Below are 19,750 nucleotides of genomic sequence, written 5' to 3' on the forward strand. Positions count from 1 at the left end.
CACCAAACAATCTAACTCCCATTTTTAAGGTTTACACTCAAACTGTACACTGCTGCCACAAGATGGTGAGGCATTCGCCCGCTTGCCTGGTCAAATTACAAGTCATGAGAAATGTCACTACTTCTAGTCTTTCATATATATTATATATTAAGTATTCTTGTTTCGCAATTATAGTAAGATATTTTCATTATATACAGCGATATAAGAACACACATAAGTATTTCAAAGGACTAGAAGCAGTAGCAAACAAATCTCAAAGTTTAACTTTGAGGCAGAAAGTTTCCGGGACTAAGTGGTTCTCCACCAGAATTATGTTCCTGCTGTTGGGAGAACTCTTTCAAATACAACCTCATGCAGGGAGACGCAGGCTATAGAAGATGAAACTAAACACCTAAATGATTGGTTATGCTGGGGAATCTGGACTCATGAGCTCAGCAGTCTAAAATCGTGGCTGCAGCCAAGGTGGCAGCAGTGTTTGTTTGACCCTCCGCTGACCTCAGTTACTGTTGTGACACCTGTCAAGCTTTCCAATCTCGCATGGCACGTACGCAGTTTACAGTCTTAGCTGGGCAGATTTACCATCTAAATTCATATTAACTTTTGAAAAAATGGGTCCTTAATTTCAGAAATCACAGCTGTCGATAGATTTGGTTAGCTCTAGCTAGCCATTTAATTACGTAACCTGGTTGAAAACTCTGTTTCTGTCTCGTTTTGAAACAATAACGCTGTAAAAGAGTCTTACATAAAAACGTGATGGCTACACACGATATCGTGCTAAAAGATTAAAGCTTACAGATCCCAGGTTAAAAAAAAAAGATCAACATCCTCACCAGTCGAACCCTGCAGAAGACTGCTTCAGTATGTGGAAACACCTGAAACCACGTGCCCAGTGATGGCTGCTAAGCTATGACTGGACTATCACTGTTTGGGTGATGGGCTGAGTGGAACTGAGAATAACTGCCCTCATATATTTGCATGTAAAAATGTGCAGTTTTGCAGAAAGCAAGTCATTGTGGCGCCCATACAGCTGCAGCAAGTGAAGATGTAAACTGGTAATGTAAATCCTCTGCAGCTGCATGTAGATTAGCAACTCTGAATATGTAAAATATGTACATATTTTTGTGAATAAACATCTTATAACCAAAAAAAAAATGTGCACAGCTCCAAAGTCAACAGATTTATTTCCTTTAGCACTGAAGTTGTTCACAGTAACATCACAAGGGAATACATTGCCAGTGGTTATCCTGCTCAGTAGTAGCGCTCCGTGTCCATTCTGTGTGCTCTGGATTCCCCCAGTAGAAAAAGAGGAAAGCGAACAATGAAAGGTATTGCTTTAATTTTTCTCTCTGATAACCCAACACCCACCCAGCTGGTGAGCGACCTGATCGCCAGAGAGGTCCCTCTTTGAGAGAATGAGTGAGGAGGATGCATTGCACGGTTACTGTGCGTACACAGTAATCAAAAAGGAGAGAGAGAGGACAGCGGAAAAAAAATCAAATCAAAAGGCAAATTCAAACAAATGCACATAAAGAACATAAATACATAAATAAGTGTGGAGAGAAAAAGGGAACAGGAGAACAATTCCAACGACGACATGCAAAGAAAAGACGAATGCTGAACATGCAAACAACCGTACGAGGTCAAAGCTAAGAGTAGGAATCCCCTTGGTTTTTTAAATAAGCTTGTCAGTAAACTCGGCTTATTTACAGAATGAGTGTTTGGTCATCATACGCACGGGGGGAGGGGGAGGGGGGGAGCCGACAATTATCAACAAAGGGTTTGTTCCTCTCAAAGAGGCTAAGTCTACATTCTTAAATTACGGTAAATCATTTTCCAAATGTATATTACAAGGTTTCTCTCATCAAAAAGCCGGGAAAAGGAACGAACGCTCGAACGTTTCGAGATTTCTCGGTGATCAAATAACTTAGACATGACAAAAATATCCTTAAATAATTTGACGTTAAGAAACATTCTCTACATCTTTCTTATAAATAACTGAGAATAAATTAATGGCAAAATACAATAAAGTACAAAAATATACACAGCAGTTCAATATTGTAGAAATTATAATAAAAAAAGAAAAATGCCCTGACATGGTGTAACTGAACCCAAATCTGATTCACTTGTCAAAAGTGCAAAAGGAAAAGGAGACATTTCATCGATAAGGTCTGGTCACACCAGAAAGCGACTTTGCTGTGCGTCTCTGTGAAATATATTGTTCTAGAAACTCGGTGACCTGCAGGGGAAGCTGGTGAGATAACCACTAACAGGCTAGCCTGCTGGAACATGTTAGCGTTATCCAGTCACTATCTCTGAGCTTCTTTCTGTTTTCTCTGCACTGGCCTGTTAACGCTAACATGACGATAAGTTCACACAGTTTGCTCAAAAGACGTATTTCTACCATCGACTCCTGTCTACAAACCCATCCTCTGTTGTGTAACAGTTTGCACCAACAGAGGAGGTTAAATAAAAGTTGATGGCTGACACCCAGCTAACAAGCTACGTAGCTTCCTCCATTTTGGACTCTGCAGCTCTACGTTCCCTCAAAGCTCAGCTCTACGTTCCCTCAAAGCTCAGCTCTGTCCGTACGGCTTGTTATTGGTCAACAACGCACATTTGTGTGCTCACCAAAGTTGAAGTTAACATACATACTTGCTTACTTCGCCCCAAGCTTGCAGTGATTGCATTGGAATTGGATTTCGCCGTGAAAATCTGCCATTTTAGTTGCTGGTGTGACCGGGCCTTAACAGGAATACAAAACAAAATATGGCAACACAACTCTAAAACATAATGTCACAACTACACTTTTTGTACATACGGAACATTATTTAATCTGTACATCAGAATAGATCATTCATTTATGTAATATCACCTCCCCCCTTATCATACTTTAATGGGCAGCCTTTTATCTGCAAGAACCCATTTACAGAAACGTCACTGAGCGCGCTCAGAAATCCTGCGGTTCACAAAGAAAGACGACGTTAAAAAGAATTACAATCCAGCCAGCGTTCGTCCATCCGTCTGTCCGTCTCCACTTCTTCCACCTCCTGCTTCCTGTATGTCAGCGTGTGCAAGTCATTACATCCCGCAGAGAAGTCATGTTTGTGTTGAGGAGTACGATGCAGTATGTGTTGTTTTATGTACATGTGGGAGAAAGAGAAGAGGAGAGGGGATGTGTGTGTGTGTAGACTGACAAACATCACTGTCTTAAGGCTTTTTTTTTCTTTTTACAACTCTTCTGAGATGTGTCTGTTTGGTCTGGTGGGGCGAAGTGGACTCTACTGATGTGGGCCCGGGGGGAAGTGAAGTGGGGGAGGGAAGGGAAGGGGTCCTCTGTCTTTTCTTCAGTTTCGGACTCTCGGTGGCCGGTCTCGAAGAGCCGCCGAGGTTAATAGCTATTATGGATGATCCCTGGTGGCAGAGACAAGTCAAGCCATCACACATGTGAGGAGGACACACACCCACTGAAAGACCCCCGAGGACACAGAGAGGGACAGAAGGTAGGGACAACAAAGCTACATTTGCTACTTATTGTAAAATACTGATCAACTTTTAAACTGAAATAGCCATTCCCATTATACAGTACAAAATTTATAGGCAAAAAGTAGATTTCTTTTTTGTTTTCACTCCTAACTAAAGGGCAAAGTTAGCAGCTCTTCTGTCGTTCTCTTGTTTAGTGACCTGATAACTGCTTCTCGTCTAGTCATGCACAGCTACCGCTCCTTAAGGTTGTTCCTGTGTCCTGTTGCTGGCGGCCATCTTTGTTTTGTCTTTGCCGGGGGGGCATTTAGAGTCATTGGGCGGGGGCTGGTTGGGCTTGCTGCTGGGGGCATGCTTGGCAGGGGAGCTAGGCGTGGCGGGGGCGCCAGGGGAGTGGGACGCTTGGATGTTCTTCTCGTCTGAAAAAAGCTGTTTAATTACGTCAAAGAAGTTACTCAACGGGCTGCCTACACAGACGGGAAGAAAAGAAAAAACAAAGAGAGAGAGAGAACAAACAACAGATGAGCAATGGGGTTAACATGAGGAGAGGAGGAGGAGATGATGGAGGGATGAGAGGAGGAGTGGAGCTGGAGGAAAGGAGACTCTTTAGCCGGGAAAAATGGGAAAAGGCTGTAGGGTTGTTAAGGCCAGAGGACGGACAGGTGGCACCAAAAGGAGCCATTACAGGTGAGTTAGTGTCACATCCCAAAAAGTTTTTACAAGGACTAAGATTTTTGCATTTGAGTATCAGTGTGAGGTCAGTTGGCTGCAGAGTCTCAGTTTCCCCTGCTGGGGTGGAGAGCTAACGGGAGCGCAGGAGGACAGTTCAGGTGTCACTCAGTGCCAGAGATCCACTGAAGAAGAGCAGGAGGCACTTCAACCATCATAAAGCAAATCAGATCAAATCCTGGTTTTCCTTTAAATGTTATAACTTTAACTTTTTTATTCCTTTTTACTGAGAAATAATTTTTAGATTTCAAGCTTCGAGGGAAACTACGGAAGCGTATTGCTGCCACGTATCAGTATCATGTTATAACGATGTTTTTCATGTTATAACAAGATATTTTCACGTTATAAGAATATGCTATTTATCTTGTTATAACGTGTCGTTCAGACAATCCCGATATTTTGACATTCTTTCGTATACAAAAAGTTCTTCAAAGTGTTTCAGCTGGTTAGGAAAGCATAGGCAAGCCTGTGTTTCATGCTGCCGGCCCAGCATTTCTGTAAAACTTCAGTTTTTTGGTACATCTAGGCTCATGCAAATAACCTGCTGTGTTTCTACTGCTAATGGTTGTTACTTTGTCTTATTTCTACCTACTGTACTTTTTAATGCAGAAAAATGCTCACATGTATTCTGCAATTCTCTTCTCCAAATTCTTACAGGACTGTTTTCTCTGTATGAATGTCTTCCAAAGCTCCCGTTAACTCTCCATCAGATCAACATCCATCACAACAACATCCAACATCCATCCGTTAAGACAGAGGTTCTTTGGTAAGTGCTTTAAAACAGTCATGAGTGAATCAAAACATGCAACATTACAGCACAGTGCACACATTAATACACAATCAATTATTGCCAAGGTTAGTCTTCAGACTGTGTCCCTTCAGTGATTACAGACCTCATCCTGTTTGTTTTGTTGCTGATGAATAGGAATACGTGTGTGTCAGACTGAAGTGGATGGTTGTGATAACTTACCATTATTCCTCTTCAACAGCACAGTGGGTGTACATTTCTGGTGTCTGATATTTTGTTCCAGTGATTTTCAAATATGGAAAGTTTATGAGGTTAGGTTGGGGGGGGTACAACCCAGTATCAAGCATTAGCATGCAAAGGGTTACTCAGGTCAGTTAAGAGCTACACACACACACACACACAATGAAATATATCCACCTTATCGAGTCATTTAGTCTTCCAAATGAGCTTTTAAAGAACAAATCTGCCCTAAAACCTAAAATAAGATGCTGCTTCGTAGTGCAACAGGCCGCTCGCTCCAGGAGATACTGTATTTTGGGTGGTGGAGGATTTTTAGTTTTTTAATCAACCAATTGTTTCTTGTCCTGCTGTGACATGTGACACGAATAAATACTAAACAGTTCCTAATCCCAGCCTCTCAAATGTGAGAATTTGCCTTTTGTTGTATGCGATTAGTAAATTGAAAATCTTTGTTCTTGGTTTTGGTTTGAAAAAGAATCATTTTCAGATGTCACTGTGGGCTTTAGGAGAGTGGGACGGGCATTATTCACTACCTTTCCTCTCCCTTGTTTAAACACAGGGTCCAATTTCTAGCATTTTCCAACGCTTTCAGCCGCATCACAGTCTTCCTCGGTGGACGCTGTTAGCTCAGTTGTCATGGAGACAGCTCGTCTCGCTCCTCCGTCTCCATGACTGTGAAATGTGGTTGAAAACTAGTAAGTGGACTTTTTAAGATTTTTTTGCCAGACTACCATTTCCAAGGTCAGAAATGAACTTGCTCGCTCAGTTATTATATGTTGTCATATTGTTTCGCTTTGATTCATTAACGAAAATTGTGGTTAATGTGGTATTGTGGTTACTTATTCTATAGTTATCGTCTTGTTTTCATCGTTAAAAAAAGTCAACAAATATTTTTCCTAAATATTTTCACTGATGGAATCGACAGGGCTTCAAACAGACGAGAGAGGGTAAAGAGTCTCCGGGCTGCACGTAGGCGAACGTGTGCACCGTGGTTGTTCGGAGACATCTGCATGGCTGTTTCTTAACGGTTTCTCTTTTTTCTCGTCAGTTTGGAACCCGCCTCCTGACAGCAGGCGAGCCAACCGATCTGCACGACACGTTGAGATTTGGGAGGTGTGTTCTCACAGAAGCATCATTTCTAACAGCTGCTGGAACTGGCCTGTCCAACATTTCAGTTAAGGGAAACATCTCTTCACAACTACCGGCCAGATTATCGTGAAATTTGCTGAGAATATTCACTTTCTCCAGAGGATGAAACTTAATGTTTCAGTAACCTACTGAACTTTCCTCTAGCGCCACCATCAGGCGTAAAAGACCATTTACCAAAATCTAATGGCCAGATTACGAAAATCTTACTAAACGCATTCATGCTTCCCCGAGGATGCCATTTTTGACACGTTTTCTTTAGCTTTTCTCTAGTGCCACCACTCAGAACAAACGTAACAATCTGTACGTTGTTCGTTCGGTCCTTCACTGATTCTGTGTGGTGTAATGAACGCTGCAGCCTCTAGAGGCTTCTAGCATGCCTTTAGACTTTTAGTTTTGTTCTGGTTGTGTCAGTTTTCTGTTAAAGTGCAGAATAAGGCATTTCTAAAGAAAACAGTAGAACAATAGATTTTTCTCACATTTAAATGACTTGTTAAGTTGAACGTAGGATTGTTGCAGCTCACACTCACACACGTGTTAGTGCAAACAGGGTGTGTTGGTGACAGGCCAACAGCACGTTGCCAGTGTGTGTGTTAAAAGCCAGAGTTAAGGTGTTTTTGCCGGGTGCTCCCGGGCGCTCTGGGTCTTACCACGCTTGGAGGATTTACTGGGCAAAGAAGCTGAGCGCTGAGAGCCATCTGAGAGCAGAGGACAGTGTCAGAAACACCAAGCGACTCACTGAGGCCCAGCGCTTCATCATCAGTCAGCTGACATCAGACATCAGCAGCAGTCTGGCTAATACATGGCACTTCTTGAGTTTAGAGGATAACTCTAGACACGGTAAATGTTCAGTTCCCGCTCTCTTTTGACAAATTCCTGTTTTTTTGTGATAAATTATAGCTGGAGGGATTTCCTTCATCCTACGTTACTCTTACATTTTCTATGCTTCAGTCATTGGTGAGTCTGACAGATTTTGTTTCTACAGGTCAAAGATGAAAACTTACTGACTTTGGACCTTATGCAGATCCATGGATGGACGACCAAGTGCCACTGAACTACCCTTTATGTTGAAAAATCATGCACAGTAAGTTATGTTCGATAGTCACTGGGCAGATGTGCTGTCTAAGGTGGAATATCGGTTTGAAATAAGGTTTTGGTGAAAGTGGATGAGCTAGTCATGTTAGCCTGTAAAGAGGCGTGTTTAAATGATCAGAATCCTCCTGCTGCAATGTTTTTGTGGTGACTTCCTTGTTCCATTTTTATACGTGAAGCTAACATTATAGCTTGTCCTTTTTTATGCACAAATGTATTATTTTATGTCATAAAAAGTCTTAACTGCATACAGGAGATTCAGACTTCTGAAACTGACGTGATCAGCTGATCATTTCACCACAGAAGACTCATTACTCCGTTGGTGGTGTTGGACTACAAAGACACACCGTCCGCTCGGGATCACAGGGTGAAGCTTCGGTCACCTTTCACAAATGATCTTTGGCTGAATACAGACACTGGCTTGCAGAAAACCGCCAAGTTTCATTTATATTAACATTAATTACTGAAGCTATGAAATGTTTGGCACTAAAAAAGAGCGAGCAGGGAAAAAGTACGAGATTTGTTGTCAGAGCTTAGTGAAACCGGGAATTTTATCAACCTGGATTCAAAACGAAACCAGCTATCAAACAGTTGTGCCGATCCACGTTAAACAATGTTTCTTTACTGTTACCACCTTCTAGAAACGTAACGAAAGGGTCGGCTTCTGTCCCGTTTCCTTGTGGCCTTACTAAATGAAGGACCAAATGTGGGCTGGTTCTGACTACTGTGCTAGGTTTGTGATCTGAGAGGTTTGGGCTGACAAATCAGATAGCAACATTTGGGCCAGTATCAGCTGATGCTATCGATGCACGTCTATCACCAGTCTGGCATGTGCCCAGCAATCAGGAGTGCAGTTACTCGGTAACTGTTTTTGTGTTAATAGCAGGAAAAATTCCACGAGATATTTCAGACAGGAGACTCTGTGAAGCTGAACATTTACTGTGGCAGACATTACCCTTTAAAATCCATCTGCTACTGCATCCACACAAGTATAACCTTACACATATGTATGTGCTAGCACTCACTCACACACACACACACAGGAGGCCATCAGGTTCATAAGACTGTAGAGCTGTTAAATGTTTAGTAAGTTCCATCAAACACATGCAGATTCTCTGCTTCTGAGGCCGTTTGCAAAGAGATCAGCAAACACATACTCGGTCTGTTTGCTCGCTCATGAGTTTGTCACTGCGACGTACAATATAGAGCATGCTTTCATTTTAGTTATCAGTACCATAAGTGGCAAACAGACAATTGTGTGTGAATGGCAGCTCACCCAGAACCATCAGCACACGTAGAGTTTGGCATCGTCGGATCCCTGACAAACCCGACCCTGCTTATGTTCAGCTTGGCTCGGCTCGACCGGTTTTCCCCAGTACCGAGCCCAGAGGCTAGTTTGCCAAACAGTATGTGTGCATGGTTCTGGGTTGGCATTTCATTCAGCATGCGAGTCATTCAGTCCATCCAAGTGGCATTAGAGTAAAGCTGTGGATGACAAGAAGCGGGGTGGCATGGAGAGGCAGGCCAGAGGAGCAGAGAGAGAATAGATAGAGTAGATAGATAGAGATGTGGGTTATTGGCACATCGACATGGTGGGGGTGACTGAGGTTGTGCATACAGTTCCTGATAACAGTTCCCATCTGTGGCAGTGACTGGCCAGACTGGTGCTACTGGTTCGTTGTGTTTAAGTGATTTAATTTTGGGTCTTCGCTGAATGTGATGTAAGAGTCTTGTAGTTGAAGATCTTCCAGCTGGCCAGTGGCTTACAAAACAAAAATGAACAGTAGCTAATGGGGCTGAGAGGAGGGGGCTGGATCTACATGGATCTGTCTTTTTCTTCTTTGTGCTCACAAGCCAAAGCCAAAAAGCTTAACTACATAGTGCCGGTCTCAAGTTAAAGTTTGTTTCCCCTTCGAATGGTGAACCCCCCCCCCCAAAAAAAAAGTTTTTCCATATAGTATTGCCCTTTGTGGCTGGGTTCAGGTTAAGGTAAGGGGAAACAGACATGGACAAAGGTGGTGTTGTACTGTTGTACATTGTATTCAGAGGTGTTTCTAATTTTTTGTACTTTATATTTACATACATGAGGGGGGCAGAATATTAGAAACACCTCTGAATATAATGCAGTCCAGTACAACACCACCGCTAACTATGACCCCAGTGCTAAAACATGTAATTGAATTAACACCTCTGTGAACATTGTAGGCATCATGAAAGTCGACTTTATGGCAGAACAGTTGTATTTGATCGCATTTCACATTACTACTATAAATCTGGTGATGCTGGCTAAAACTTTATTATCCATTACTAACAGACCCACAGCGCTGTCAAGTAGCTGGTGAAACCCGTATTGGACACAAGTTAAAATGATCTCACTGCACAAGAGAGACTAGATTACTGGCAGTTTTTGCTTTGCATTTGCTGCTGTATTTGTTGTTTTGGAGCCACTGTCTGTGTGGGAGATCAGAGGTCAGCACGTGCCATCTCAGTTTAAGTCTATGAATTAATATCACTGCCAATCTGTATTAAAAAAAATCCAAACTATCTGTTTAAATACTGCAGGCTTTAGCTCTAGTATACTGTAGTGGGAGCTGAGCAGGTGACTGGTTCTCTCCCAGTAACACGTCGGTACTCTGAAGGCAGCAGTGTGTGCAGTTACTCTGCTTCACCACCAGAGGGGACCATTATCAAGTAAATAACCACAGACACAACAACAGGACACTACAGTGTCACACTAACAAACAAAACTGGACAACTGGAGAACACACAGTCACTTTCTTTTCTTCCATATTTTCTTTTAGAATCCATCCATCTATAGGCAGCCCAAAATATCCAATCATATCAAAGAAGATTTGTGTTTATGTAACACTATACACTAAAAAGTATGAATGTATTCTGAAATCTTGATACCTTTCTCCTTCTTTTAGACAATAACGCTGTTTGCACAAATGTAACTGCTAATCTACACATGTACAGTTGGAAACATCTGTTTGACTGTTTGCTGTGTATTTTTCTGCTGAGTCAGACGCCGGGTGAGCGCCGAGCTGCTGTCTGCGGAGGATAAATTACAGTTTGATGTACAGCTCGTGAGTAGCCATAATCAGCCCTGTAAATGCACATCTACAGCTCATTGATTAACATTACCATGTCCTGTGTGTGTGTGTGTGTGTGTGTGTGTGTGTGTGCGCACGCCATGGTATGTGGCAGGGACATGCACGGAGATGCCGTGTGCTGAAAGCAGTGTGCCGAGCTGAGCTGAGCCGAGCGGGTCCAAGCCAAGGTGGGCCACGGGTGTGGCTGTGCTGTGAGGAGTGCCAGGACGCCGGGAGGGAGGGAGGCTGTGAGGACGTGGAGGAGGAGGAGGAGGGGGCTGGGGGTATAGGCGTGGTCGGGTGGCGGGGGACTCCACTTACCAGAGATCTGGGGCTGGATGCCGGGCTGGTCGGAGCTGAGCAGCTGGGCCTGGATGGTCTCCACCACACGCTTGAAACGTCGGCTGGGACCTGATGAGAGAGCAACAGAGCTTCATTAGGTTTCCTCCGACTGCCGGTTGGTGACTGAAAGTCGTTTCAGATATAAAATGAGCGTGAGAGGGAGCAGAGAGCTGGAGGGACGCTCGTCACCGCTTCTCACAATGAATCCTGATATGTTTCCGAATCAATTCCATCATTTATTAGAGAATTCTGCTTCCTTTGTAATATCCGACAGTGACAAGACTGCCAGTTGAGACTCGTGTAACTGTTTGTTCACATGATGCGTGTAAAGCGTTGTTCTGGATATTAATAACTTCATGCCGTTGACATAAATGAAAATTAAAAAAACAGACAGGGAGTGAGTGCTGGTCTGATTGTTAGTGTGGTTTTACTGTGAGGGGAAAAAATCTCATGTCAATAATTAAACAGATTTTAGTTACTTTGTGTAGAAGAGATGATAATTAAGTGATAGGCTACATTTAAGACAGAAGAAGAAGAAGAAGTGCATGTAATCTCTGTGTATTTAACCTTGTGCTGCTGTAGCCTTCACATCTATCTGACGCCATTAAATTCAGACTTGTTGAATGTCCAGCTTCCTCAGATTGTCTCCAATCTTCCTGTTCTTGTTGGGATGTGGATTTGGCTACTTGGAAATATGAAACCTTCATGATGTGGCCATGTTCAGGGAGGATCCAGGAACCTCAACATTTCTGTGCTTCAACTCTCTTGTTCATTCATTTATATTTACAGTGTTTTTCCAGTTTCTCTTTAGACTCCCAACTCCTCACACTACACGGCTGAAAGTAGGTGGCCACCCAAACGCTGCAGCCATATGTGACTGTGACACCATGGGCATTAATGTGCTGCTGTAACAGCCTCCACTCTTCTGGTTTCAGGCTTCTCACCAGGTGTTGGAACCTGGCTGCGGGGATTTGCTCCCATTCAGACACTGTGGTGCATCTTTGTCTGCATTATTATGTTTCATAGCACCTGCAAACTACAGTCTCCCAGTAAGCACTTGTTTGTTTTGGTGATCTGCAAGTAAGAACTGGGCTAAACGTGTGGTGTGTTTCAATGGTCACTCATTCACTTCCCCTTGGCACTTGATGTTATGTAGAAATCAAACGTCACACAAGTTAATGATCAAGAGGCAGGATCGGATCTCTCACAAGTCCATTAGAGTTTTCATTGCATTGAACGTCACTTAACATGCTGACTGGGACTCCGCTGAAGGGAAGTGAACAGGCGTGTTAAACCTCTACTGACCTCCACCTGACAACTATGGACCGAGGATCTGTCGTTATATTAATTATTCAATTTTTAACTGGGATTACTGGTATTGTGTCTTTATGCTTGTGTGTGAGAGAGAGAGTGCCCATATTGTGTCTGATGTTTTTATTTAATTAGTAAAGTGTGCACAGATCCTTTGGGTGATGGTGCACTATAAACAAACAGAAGTCTAAAAAAAACCAAAAACATTTATTTCAACTTCTAAGTTGTTTCTGATTTTAAAGGACTACTTTCTTCCTACGTGTTGATATGTAGCTGTTGAAATGCTGCAACTGCAGTAACAGTTATCTACATTCCCGGTTAATCTGATTTATGTATTTCATTAGTTTCTTTTTATTTAGTCAGAAATTTACAGTTTCCAAGAGCCCAAAGTGACATCTTTAAATTGCTTGTTTTGTTTGACCAACAGTCCAAAACCCAAAGATATTAAATTTACAGTCATAACGCAGGACTTTCTCACACTGGAGAAGCTGGAAACAGGAAATGTTTGGCTTGTTTTGCTTGATAGAAGAGAAACAATAGATTTACAAAATTGTTGTCAGTTAAATTTCTGTCCATCAACTAATCGATTAATTGACTAATTAGTTCAGCACGAGTTAAATGTAACCTACCAACAAATCATACTTACTGATCTGTGATCATGAGACTTAAGCATGTGTGGGACTGTGTGTACTGTGTGTTGTTTACCTGACAGCAGGGTGAAGGTGACGGAGTAGATGCCGTTGTCCTTGGTGGCGCTGGTGCTCTCAGTGTAGGTGATGTCCACCTGGAACTTAACTGGTTTCTGGAAAACTGTCGGACCGGCTGTGGACTTGTACTCCGCCCGGAAACTGGTCTGAGAGATGACGCTGTGGCTCAGACTGGGGATCTGAGAGGGAGAGAGAGTTAGAAAGGGGGGGGGGGGGGGGGCTCTGAGTCAGCAACAACACAGACAAACAACTTCTGCATCAGTTAAGATGGCAGCACAGATGTAAGAGAAAGAGACAGGAGCAGAAGGAGACTGTGTGTTTTGCAGCGTCAGAGTCAATTTCGACAACGAGATGTGAGCAGACAGCAGTCTGCTGCACAGGATGCTGCGTCCCTTCAACACATGAAAACACGCACTGACCGGGACAGTCACAAATCACGTAGAAGTGATTTTCACATGTATTGTTTATATTCTTTTATTATTGAAAGGAAGAATAAAAGGTCTTTGGAGAGACATCAGAAATGCTCCTTTAGTCTTCGAGACTCGGAGACAGTGTTTTGTTAGCAGGGGTGTTAAAGAATAAGCACCACAGCATTTAGCATCTAAACTTATCTTTACATTTGCACACAAGTTTAAAAGCTGTTTGGACTGCTACAGCTGTCTAGCTAACTGGGCTGAGATGAATAAAGATTATTTGAGTTAGCATCTTTCCAATCAGACTCTTTGTATGCGGGACAGCTGCTTTGCAAATTCATCCATTTTCAAGTTTGATGGTTTGTTGGATTCAACAGCAAGTTTTCTTTTACTCAAGAGGGGACATTTTACAGAGTAGCATATACTACATATGGTGTTGCAGGAAAAAAATGCATTTTATCAACCATGAACAATGTTTTCAGCGTAACATCTAAGGAAGGTGCCGAGAATGATCCGTCTTCTTTCGTCCTCTCCTAACACCAGAGAATAAGGACTGAGCTCAACCCTGTTAGAATGTGGGAGAAAACAAAGGCAGATTCAGGCCGAACTGAACCTGAAGACGTTCCCTCGGGTCTTCAGTCTACTGTGTTGCAGCATTTTGACTTTTCCAATTAAGGAAGAAAACTGCAAGAAGACAACTGACGAGACAAAGTTCCCCGACCAGCCTGCAAACAAACTCCAGTTGTTGTATGATCACATACTCCGCACCGCATATTGTGAGAATGCCAAACGGTGAAGGAGGTAAAGCGTGTTGAGGACGGAACCGAAAAACAGGAAAAGACCACAGACAGAACGACCAGAAAAAAAGCGCGAGTGAAAATATGAGAGGATTGATCAGACAGCAACAGAAAAGAAGAGAACAGATGATGGATGGATGTTGGGATTTAAAGGGATAGTTCAGGTTTTTTGAAGTGGGGTTGTATGAGGTACTTATATACTGTGCCGCGCACTGTACAACGCAGCCGGAGTCCTGCGGTTGAGAAACTGTAGTGCCAAAGGAAAGGGCTGTCTGATGGCAAGGTAAGGCGCTGTAAATATTCTGAATATAGCGTTATAGCGTATAACGTTTTGCTGCTGACCCCGTCCACAGCAGTACATTGCTTAGCGTCCGTGCTGGTACAAATCTCTGCTTCTCCAAACTGCGGGTCATACACAGACTGTGGATAAGTACCTCGTACAACCGCACTTTAAAAAAACCTGAACTGTCCCTTTAAGGATAGAGAGGAACAAAGAAGCAGAGACTCACGGAGAGGAAGGCATGGACGATGTCTGCCTTTATGGAGCTGAGAGGTTTGTCTCTGATCACGATGAAGATCTGCTCCTCCTTCTCCAGGTTGATGAAGTTACCGAACCAAGACTTCTTAGCCAGTCTGCAGGGAGGAAACAGGCCGAGATCACAACATGATTCAGAACTTCAGCTGCATTTGTTCACAACAATGTACATCTGAAGTAGATGCATTTTGAGTGGATGCAGACTAATGTTGCCATGGGAAAAAGGTAGAGAGTACGGATCAAATATTTCACAATTTAATGCTTTCCTTCAATTTCCAGTTAATGTTAAGTAAATGTTTTAATCACATTATAAGGAAACTGCATAATATCAACTGTCTAATAAATCCACATACCCATCCATGATGTTTGTCCCAAAAATAGATCTCATAATCACAGGATACATTAATGTATTAGAATTTACTGACAGGGTGATGGTTAATGTCATATTTTACACAATTATAAACAAATATAAATTACGATTTGCAGGTAGCTAAACATTTAGATAGGATGTCAAACTTTTCAACAAGAGCCTGTTACTACGAGGCAAAGTGAAATGTTGGTAGCAGCACTTCACTAAATTTAACCCAAATCCTGTCGTAACAGCGTCACAAACCGATCTGCGTAATCCTCTGTGTGATGTAAATACTTCCATCATCACCGTGTGCATCACGGAGCCCTGCAGCAGCTTTTACAAACAATCCAACACAAGTTAAACACCAGATATACTTTCACAGTTTGTCTCCATATGCACAAAGAAAACAACAGGAGCTCTAACTTGTAGTGCTTGTGATGCAAACAGGAAAAGTTCAAAAGTTTTACATGGAAATAAGAGAATGACATGAAGAAATAGCGTATAACCTGAGAATACAATAACAGTAGTAAAACTAATGCTTAACTATTGATTTACTATCAACTATTTAAAGAGTCTCTAATCACAAACTCTGGACCTGCAGGTAGTCCTAACCAGGTGATGTGAGATACCGTACTTTAACCACACCTTAAACACACCGCGTCCTTTCTGTAAGTCCAGCCATCTTAACCCTGGAGCATCTTAAACGAGCCCTTAACATATTAACATTAACCCTGGTAGCATCGACATGTAGGACCTTGGGATTAGTGAAGACTGATTGTTGTCACTTAAGATGATTGGGTTAAATTTTTGTTTTTACTGATTCTCAGATTGTGCCAGTTCAGTTTCACCTGGATTTTATATCAAATGTGGTGAATTTCTAGCAGCAGTGACAGAAAACAGGGTCCTATTCCTCTGACATGTTGCACAGTTCAGTTCAAAAAAGAGAGAAAACAAAAAGCAAATAAGCTTTTGATTATATACCACAGAGTATGCTCAATTTAAATAAATTTTGTGTTGCAAATGATATTTTCTATAATGTGATTTTACACTTACATTTGTATTATTGATTTGTTTTTTAAATATTATTTTCATATTCCGAACGAACACACATGAATTCCCAGAAATGAGTTTTTTCTATGAGTCACCAGAGTCAGTCTGAAATCCTTCAGCTGTTGAGCTAAATTCTGTTAACTTGCTAGCCTAACATTCAAAACACATCTGAAAAGCTACAACCACTTAGCTTTGCTACCGTGCTACAGCAATGCATACTATAATAATCAAGTTAATATTTGAATGTGTGTTTATGGATTAGTAATGAAAGAAGAAATGAAACCGCTCTGTAATGCGCACAGCGGTTCTCTACTGTTTCTGTTGAAACGACATTTTTATAGCCTGACTCTGGTGAGGTGCGCTGCTACGTTACTCACTCTGGAGAAGAGTCTGGAGTTAGACTGGACATGTCTTCCTGGGTGGGAACTGTGGAAACAGAGGTCAAAGGTCACAGAGGTAAGTAGGTGGAATGTGATTTCTGACTTCCTTATGTCTTCACATGTAATTTGTAGAAACTGTGGTCATAAAGATACTTCTGTTTGTCTTGTTTTTCCACCAAGTGCTATTTCAGATTCAATAAATATATAATCTGTCAGTGTAAATGAGATTATCTGGTCTTATCTGGCTCCGTTCAGCTTGTCTGGGGGGATTTCATGGCACTATCAAAGCAGCTATGGGGAAACTACCTAAACTAAGGCAGAAAAAAAGGGGTCAATTTTCCACTCCCTGTAATGAGATAGTTATCTTGTATATGACATGGCTAGAGGCTGCTGTTTCTCAGGATAAGGCTGGCAGCAGGTGAACCGTTAAATACAGCCATTAAGAGCAAAGAGACGATTTGTACTTGTTCCCCTGAGCGACAAGAATGCGGTTTGATGCATAAACACGCTCTCTGCTGAATCGATTCTTATACAGATAAGAATTAAATAATATTATAAAGATCTGATCTGAATAAATCATGTACAGAAGTCTCATTTCATCTCAAAACCGCCCACCCATCCCGCCTCCTGTGTCCTCCCCCCCTACCTTGCATTTTCCTGCGGTGGAACCGCGGTGAGCCCAGGAAGCTGTTCTTGATGGAGTTGAGGCGTGTCCTCCAGGGCATGCCCCCGATGGAGGGGCTGGGTGGCGGCGTTGGGCTGGGCGTGCCAGTCGGGCTGTCCTTGGGCGTGTGCACCGGGGTGCCTTTGGGGGTGGGGAGAGGGCTCCCTCTGGGGGAGGGGTGGGGGGTCACCTGTGTGATGGGGACAGATTTGCCGTTGTGGTCAGGGTGGAGGTGGTGGTGGCGGCGGCGGGGCGACATAGGAGGCACGGGGGAGAGGGGGATGGAGAGCTTGGGGGGGACTGTGAGGGGAGGGTGGCGTCTCACCCGGGGGCTGTTGGGGATGCAGGGAGCCAGAGGCTGGCTGGGCGTGGAGGGCTCAGATTTGGGGGTGGTGGGGGTCTGAGCTGTGTTGGGGAGGGGGTTGGACCTGGTGGTCTGCAGGGGCTTCTCAGACACTTTGGGCTTGGCGGGGAGGGTCTGTGTGCGGGGGTGCATGAGGGGAGACCCCATCTTTGGCTGGTAGGAGTTGGGCGTGCGTGGCCCCACCCCGTTAAGGCGGACCTCGGGGGAGTGGGTGGGGCTGCAGTTGGGGGACTGACACAGGTCTGGGGACTGGGGTGGGATGAAAAACCGCCGGTTGGGCTGCAATTGGTCATGCACCGTTAGACATGACGGCAGAGTCAGCCAATGAGAAAGAGGAGCACCACAGCCCAATAAAGGTTCATTCCCATTTAAAAAAAAACACACCAGGAAATAAAAAAGGAGCGTGGCAGATGGGTTGAGAGGTGGAGCAGGCAGGAGGTGGTGAGAGTGCAAGAAAGAAAGAAAAACAGAACATGCAATTAGCACAGTGATTAGCCAATCAGGAAGCAGCAGTGGAGCATTCATGAGGCATTAACAGTAGGGATGCACCGAGATCAAAACCGCTGGACGAAACCAGTTTCCTGTCACTTAGATACAGACTGGATCTGCTTCCACACGTTTTACGCTCACTTGTTTGAAATGTTTTCTCACTTGTAAAATCACAACATTAAAGTAATGCAACAATGACAAACTGACATTTATTACCTCCACCATCAAGGTTATGTTGTCAGCATTAGTTTGTGTCTCTGTCTGATGATGGAATTTGGTAAAAAGTTTGGAAATGGGCCAAGTGATCTGTCTTTTATGTTGATACAGAAAGTTTTTAAATGATTTCTTAACGATGCAAGTTACGAAATGATTTACATTTTTGCTGAATACAAAAACAAAATGGCACATGTACTGTGTTCTGTGCCACTATGTGTATTTTGATGATGATCAAGATTGGAATTAAAAATGTCAAATATATTTAAAAAAAATATTTTTCCAGATCCAGCTTTTCCAGACAAATGTGATCATTCTAGTTTACATTATTACACTTTTAAAGGAAGGCTATGTAGCTTTTACTGAACAGCGGCGCCTGTGGCCACAAGTGGTAATTACAGGATAAAGATACATTGAATTTCTCTTCATTTCCCAAGAAAAGTCAGTTGCTTTAAAGACGTCATTATTATGTGATTTGACTCCTTGTGAGGTACAGTGTGTTTACTTCAAGTTTTACTGTTATGATAAATACACTGAAATGTTAATCGGCGACATGCCAAAATGTTGTGTAACAGAAGCACAAGTAAAGAAGAGTAAGTGAATTGTCTCAGTAATAGTTACACAGCAATATTTATCTGAAGTTTGGTAACATTAGCCAGTATACTGTGAGCTGCTGGTCATACAGACCAAGTAAGTCTGTAGCAGCAAAACCCCTGAGTATACTGAACTGAGTATGAGTATTTTATTGCTTATGAATTTAACTTTTCATTTGAAAGTGGAAGATGTTTCTCAAAATTTACACAGTCTCACTTTAAAGTGCATTCCTATAACCTAAATCATTTTCCTGACATTTGAGAAATGGATTTATGTTTGTGTCTGACAGGCAAACTAAAACCAGCTAATCAATCATAGTCAGCAGGCTCATCAGCTACACATTTTTACATTCCCTTTAAATTAGGATTTTAGTTGACAGAACATATTCACGATTACTGTGCGATCCATCGGTGCATCCCTAATTACCAGCGAGTGAACCAGCTTGAAAGCTAACGGATTTAGCTTCACCCTCCACCTGGGAAAGCGGCCAGAGTGCATGCACAGTGCTGATGCACAATGCTGTGGAATGAATGAGCAGATCACTGGTAAGACGGGTCAGAACAGTGCGAACCCACAGCCGGACCAACGGCAGCAGCAGAGCAGCCCTGAGGTGACCTGTCAGTCTGTTCTCATAACAGCATTAGAAAGCATGTGTGAAGACTGCTTTACATGAATGAAACGCTCATGTTATTTCAATGGACAGGGAAGGTGTGTGTCTGTGTGTGTGTGGGAGACTGTTAACACAGGAATCACAAACTTAAGTTCATTCTTAATTCTTCTTTAACGCGATGGGCTTCATGCAAGAACCGCTCGTACAAACACACTGTTTTCCATAGTGGCACGTACCAACACTGTCTCATATTTAGACTTTTCTCTTCAGTAGAAACTAAATTCACAAATGGTCCAGACCTGTCGTTCAAGTCATGTACAGATAGACCAAACCAGACACGGTCATCGTTATGACACTGACGAGTTAAAATCCATGTTCTGTTCACTTGTTTCTCTCATTCCA

General features: G+C 42.8%; 1 protein-coding gene across 11 annotated transcripts in view; it reads right to left on the reverse strand.

Annotated features, from left to right (window-relative positions):
* Nucleotides 1-1,164: 1,164 nt before the first annotated feature.
* Nucleotides 1,165-19,750, reverse strand: part of LOC122881859 (serine/threonine-protein kinase BRSK2-like) — a 137,265-nt gene continuing 118,679 nt past the window's right edge. For 5 of the 11 annotated variants that reach the window (XM_044208576.1, XM_044208585.1, XM_044208592.1 and 2 more), the window contains 7 exons: nucleotides 17,061-17,268; nucleotides 16,412-16,460; nucleotides 14,607-14,730; nucleotides 12,886-13,066; nucleotides 10,849-10,938; nucleotides 6,994-7,041; nucleotides 1,165-3,947 (listed from right to left, as the gene is read on the reverse strand). In XM_044208576.1, coding sequence (XP_044064511.1) covers nucleotides 3,724-3,947; nucleotides 6,994-7,041; nucleotides 10,849-10,938; nucleotides 12,886-13,066; nucleotides 14,607-14,730; nucleotides 16,412-16,460; nucleotides 17,061-17,268 — 924 coding nt within the window. In that variant the 3' untranslated portion in view covers nucleotides 1,165-3,723. Of the gene's footprint in view, nucleotides 3,948-6,993; nucleotides 7,042-10,848; nucleotides 10,939-12,885; nucleotides 13,067-14,606; nucleotides 14,731-16,411; nucleotides 16,461-17,060; nucleotides 17,722-19,750 lie in introns of all 11 variants that reach the window. The other 6 variants (XM_044208558.1, XM_044208567.1, XM_044208548.1 and 3 more) reach the window with 5 other exon arrangements.

Source organism: Siniperca chuatsi, linkage group LG1, assembly GCF_020085105.1.
Source record: "Siniperca chuatsi isolate FFG_IHB_CAS linkage group LG1, ASM2008510v1, whole genome shotgun sequence".
In the NCBI taxonomy this organism is placed as follows: Eukaryota; Metazoa; Chordata; class Actinopteri; order Centrarchiformes; family Sinipercidae; genus Siniperca; species Siniperca chuatsi.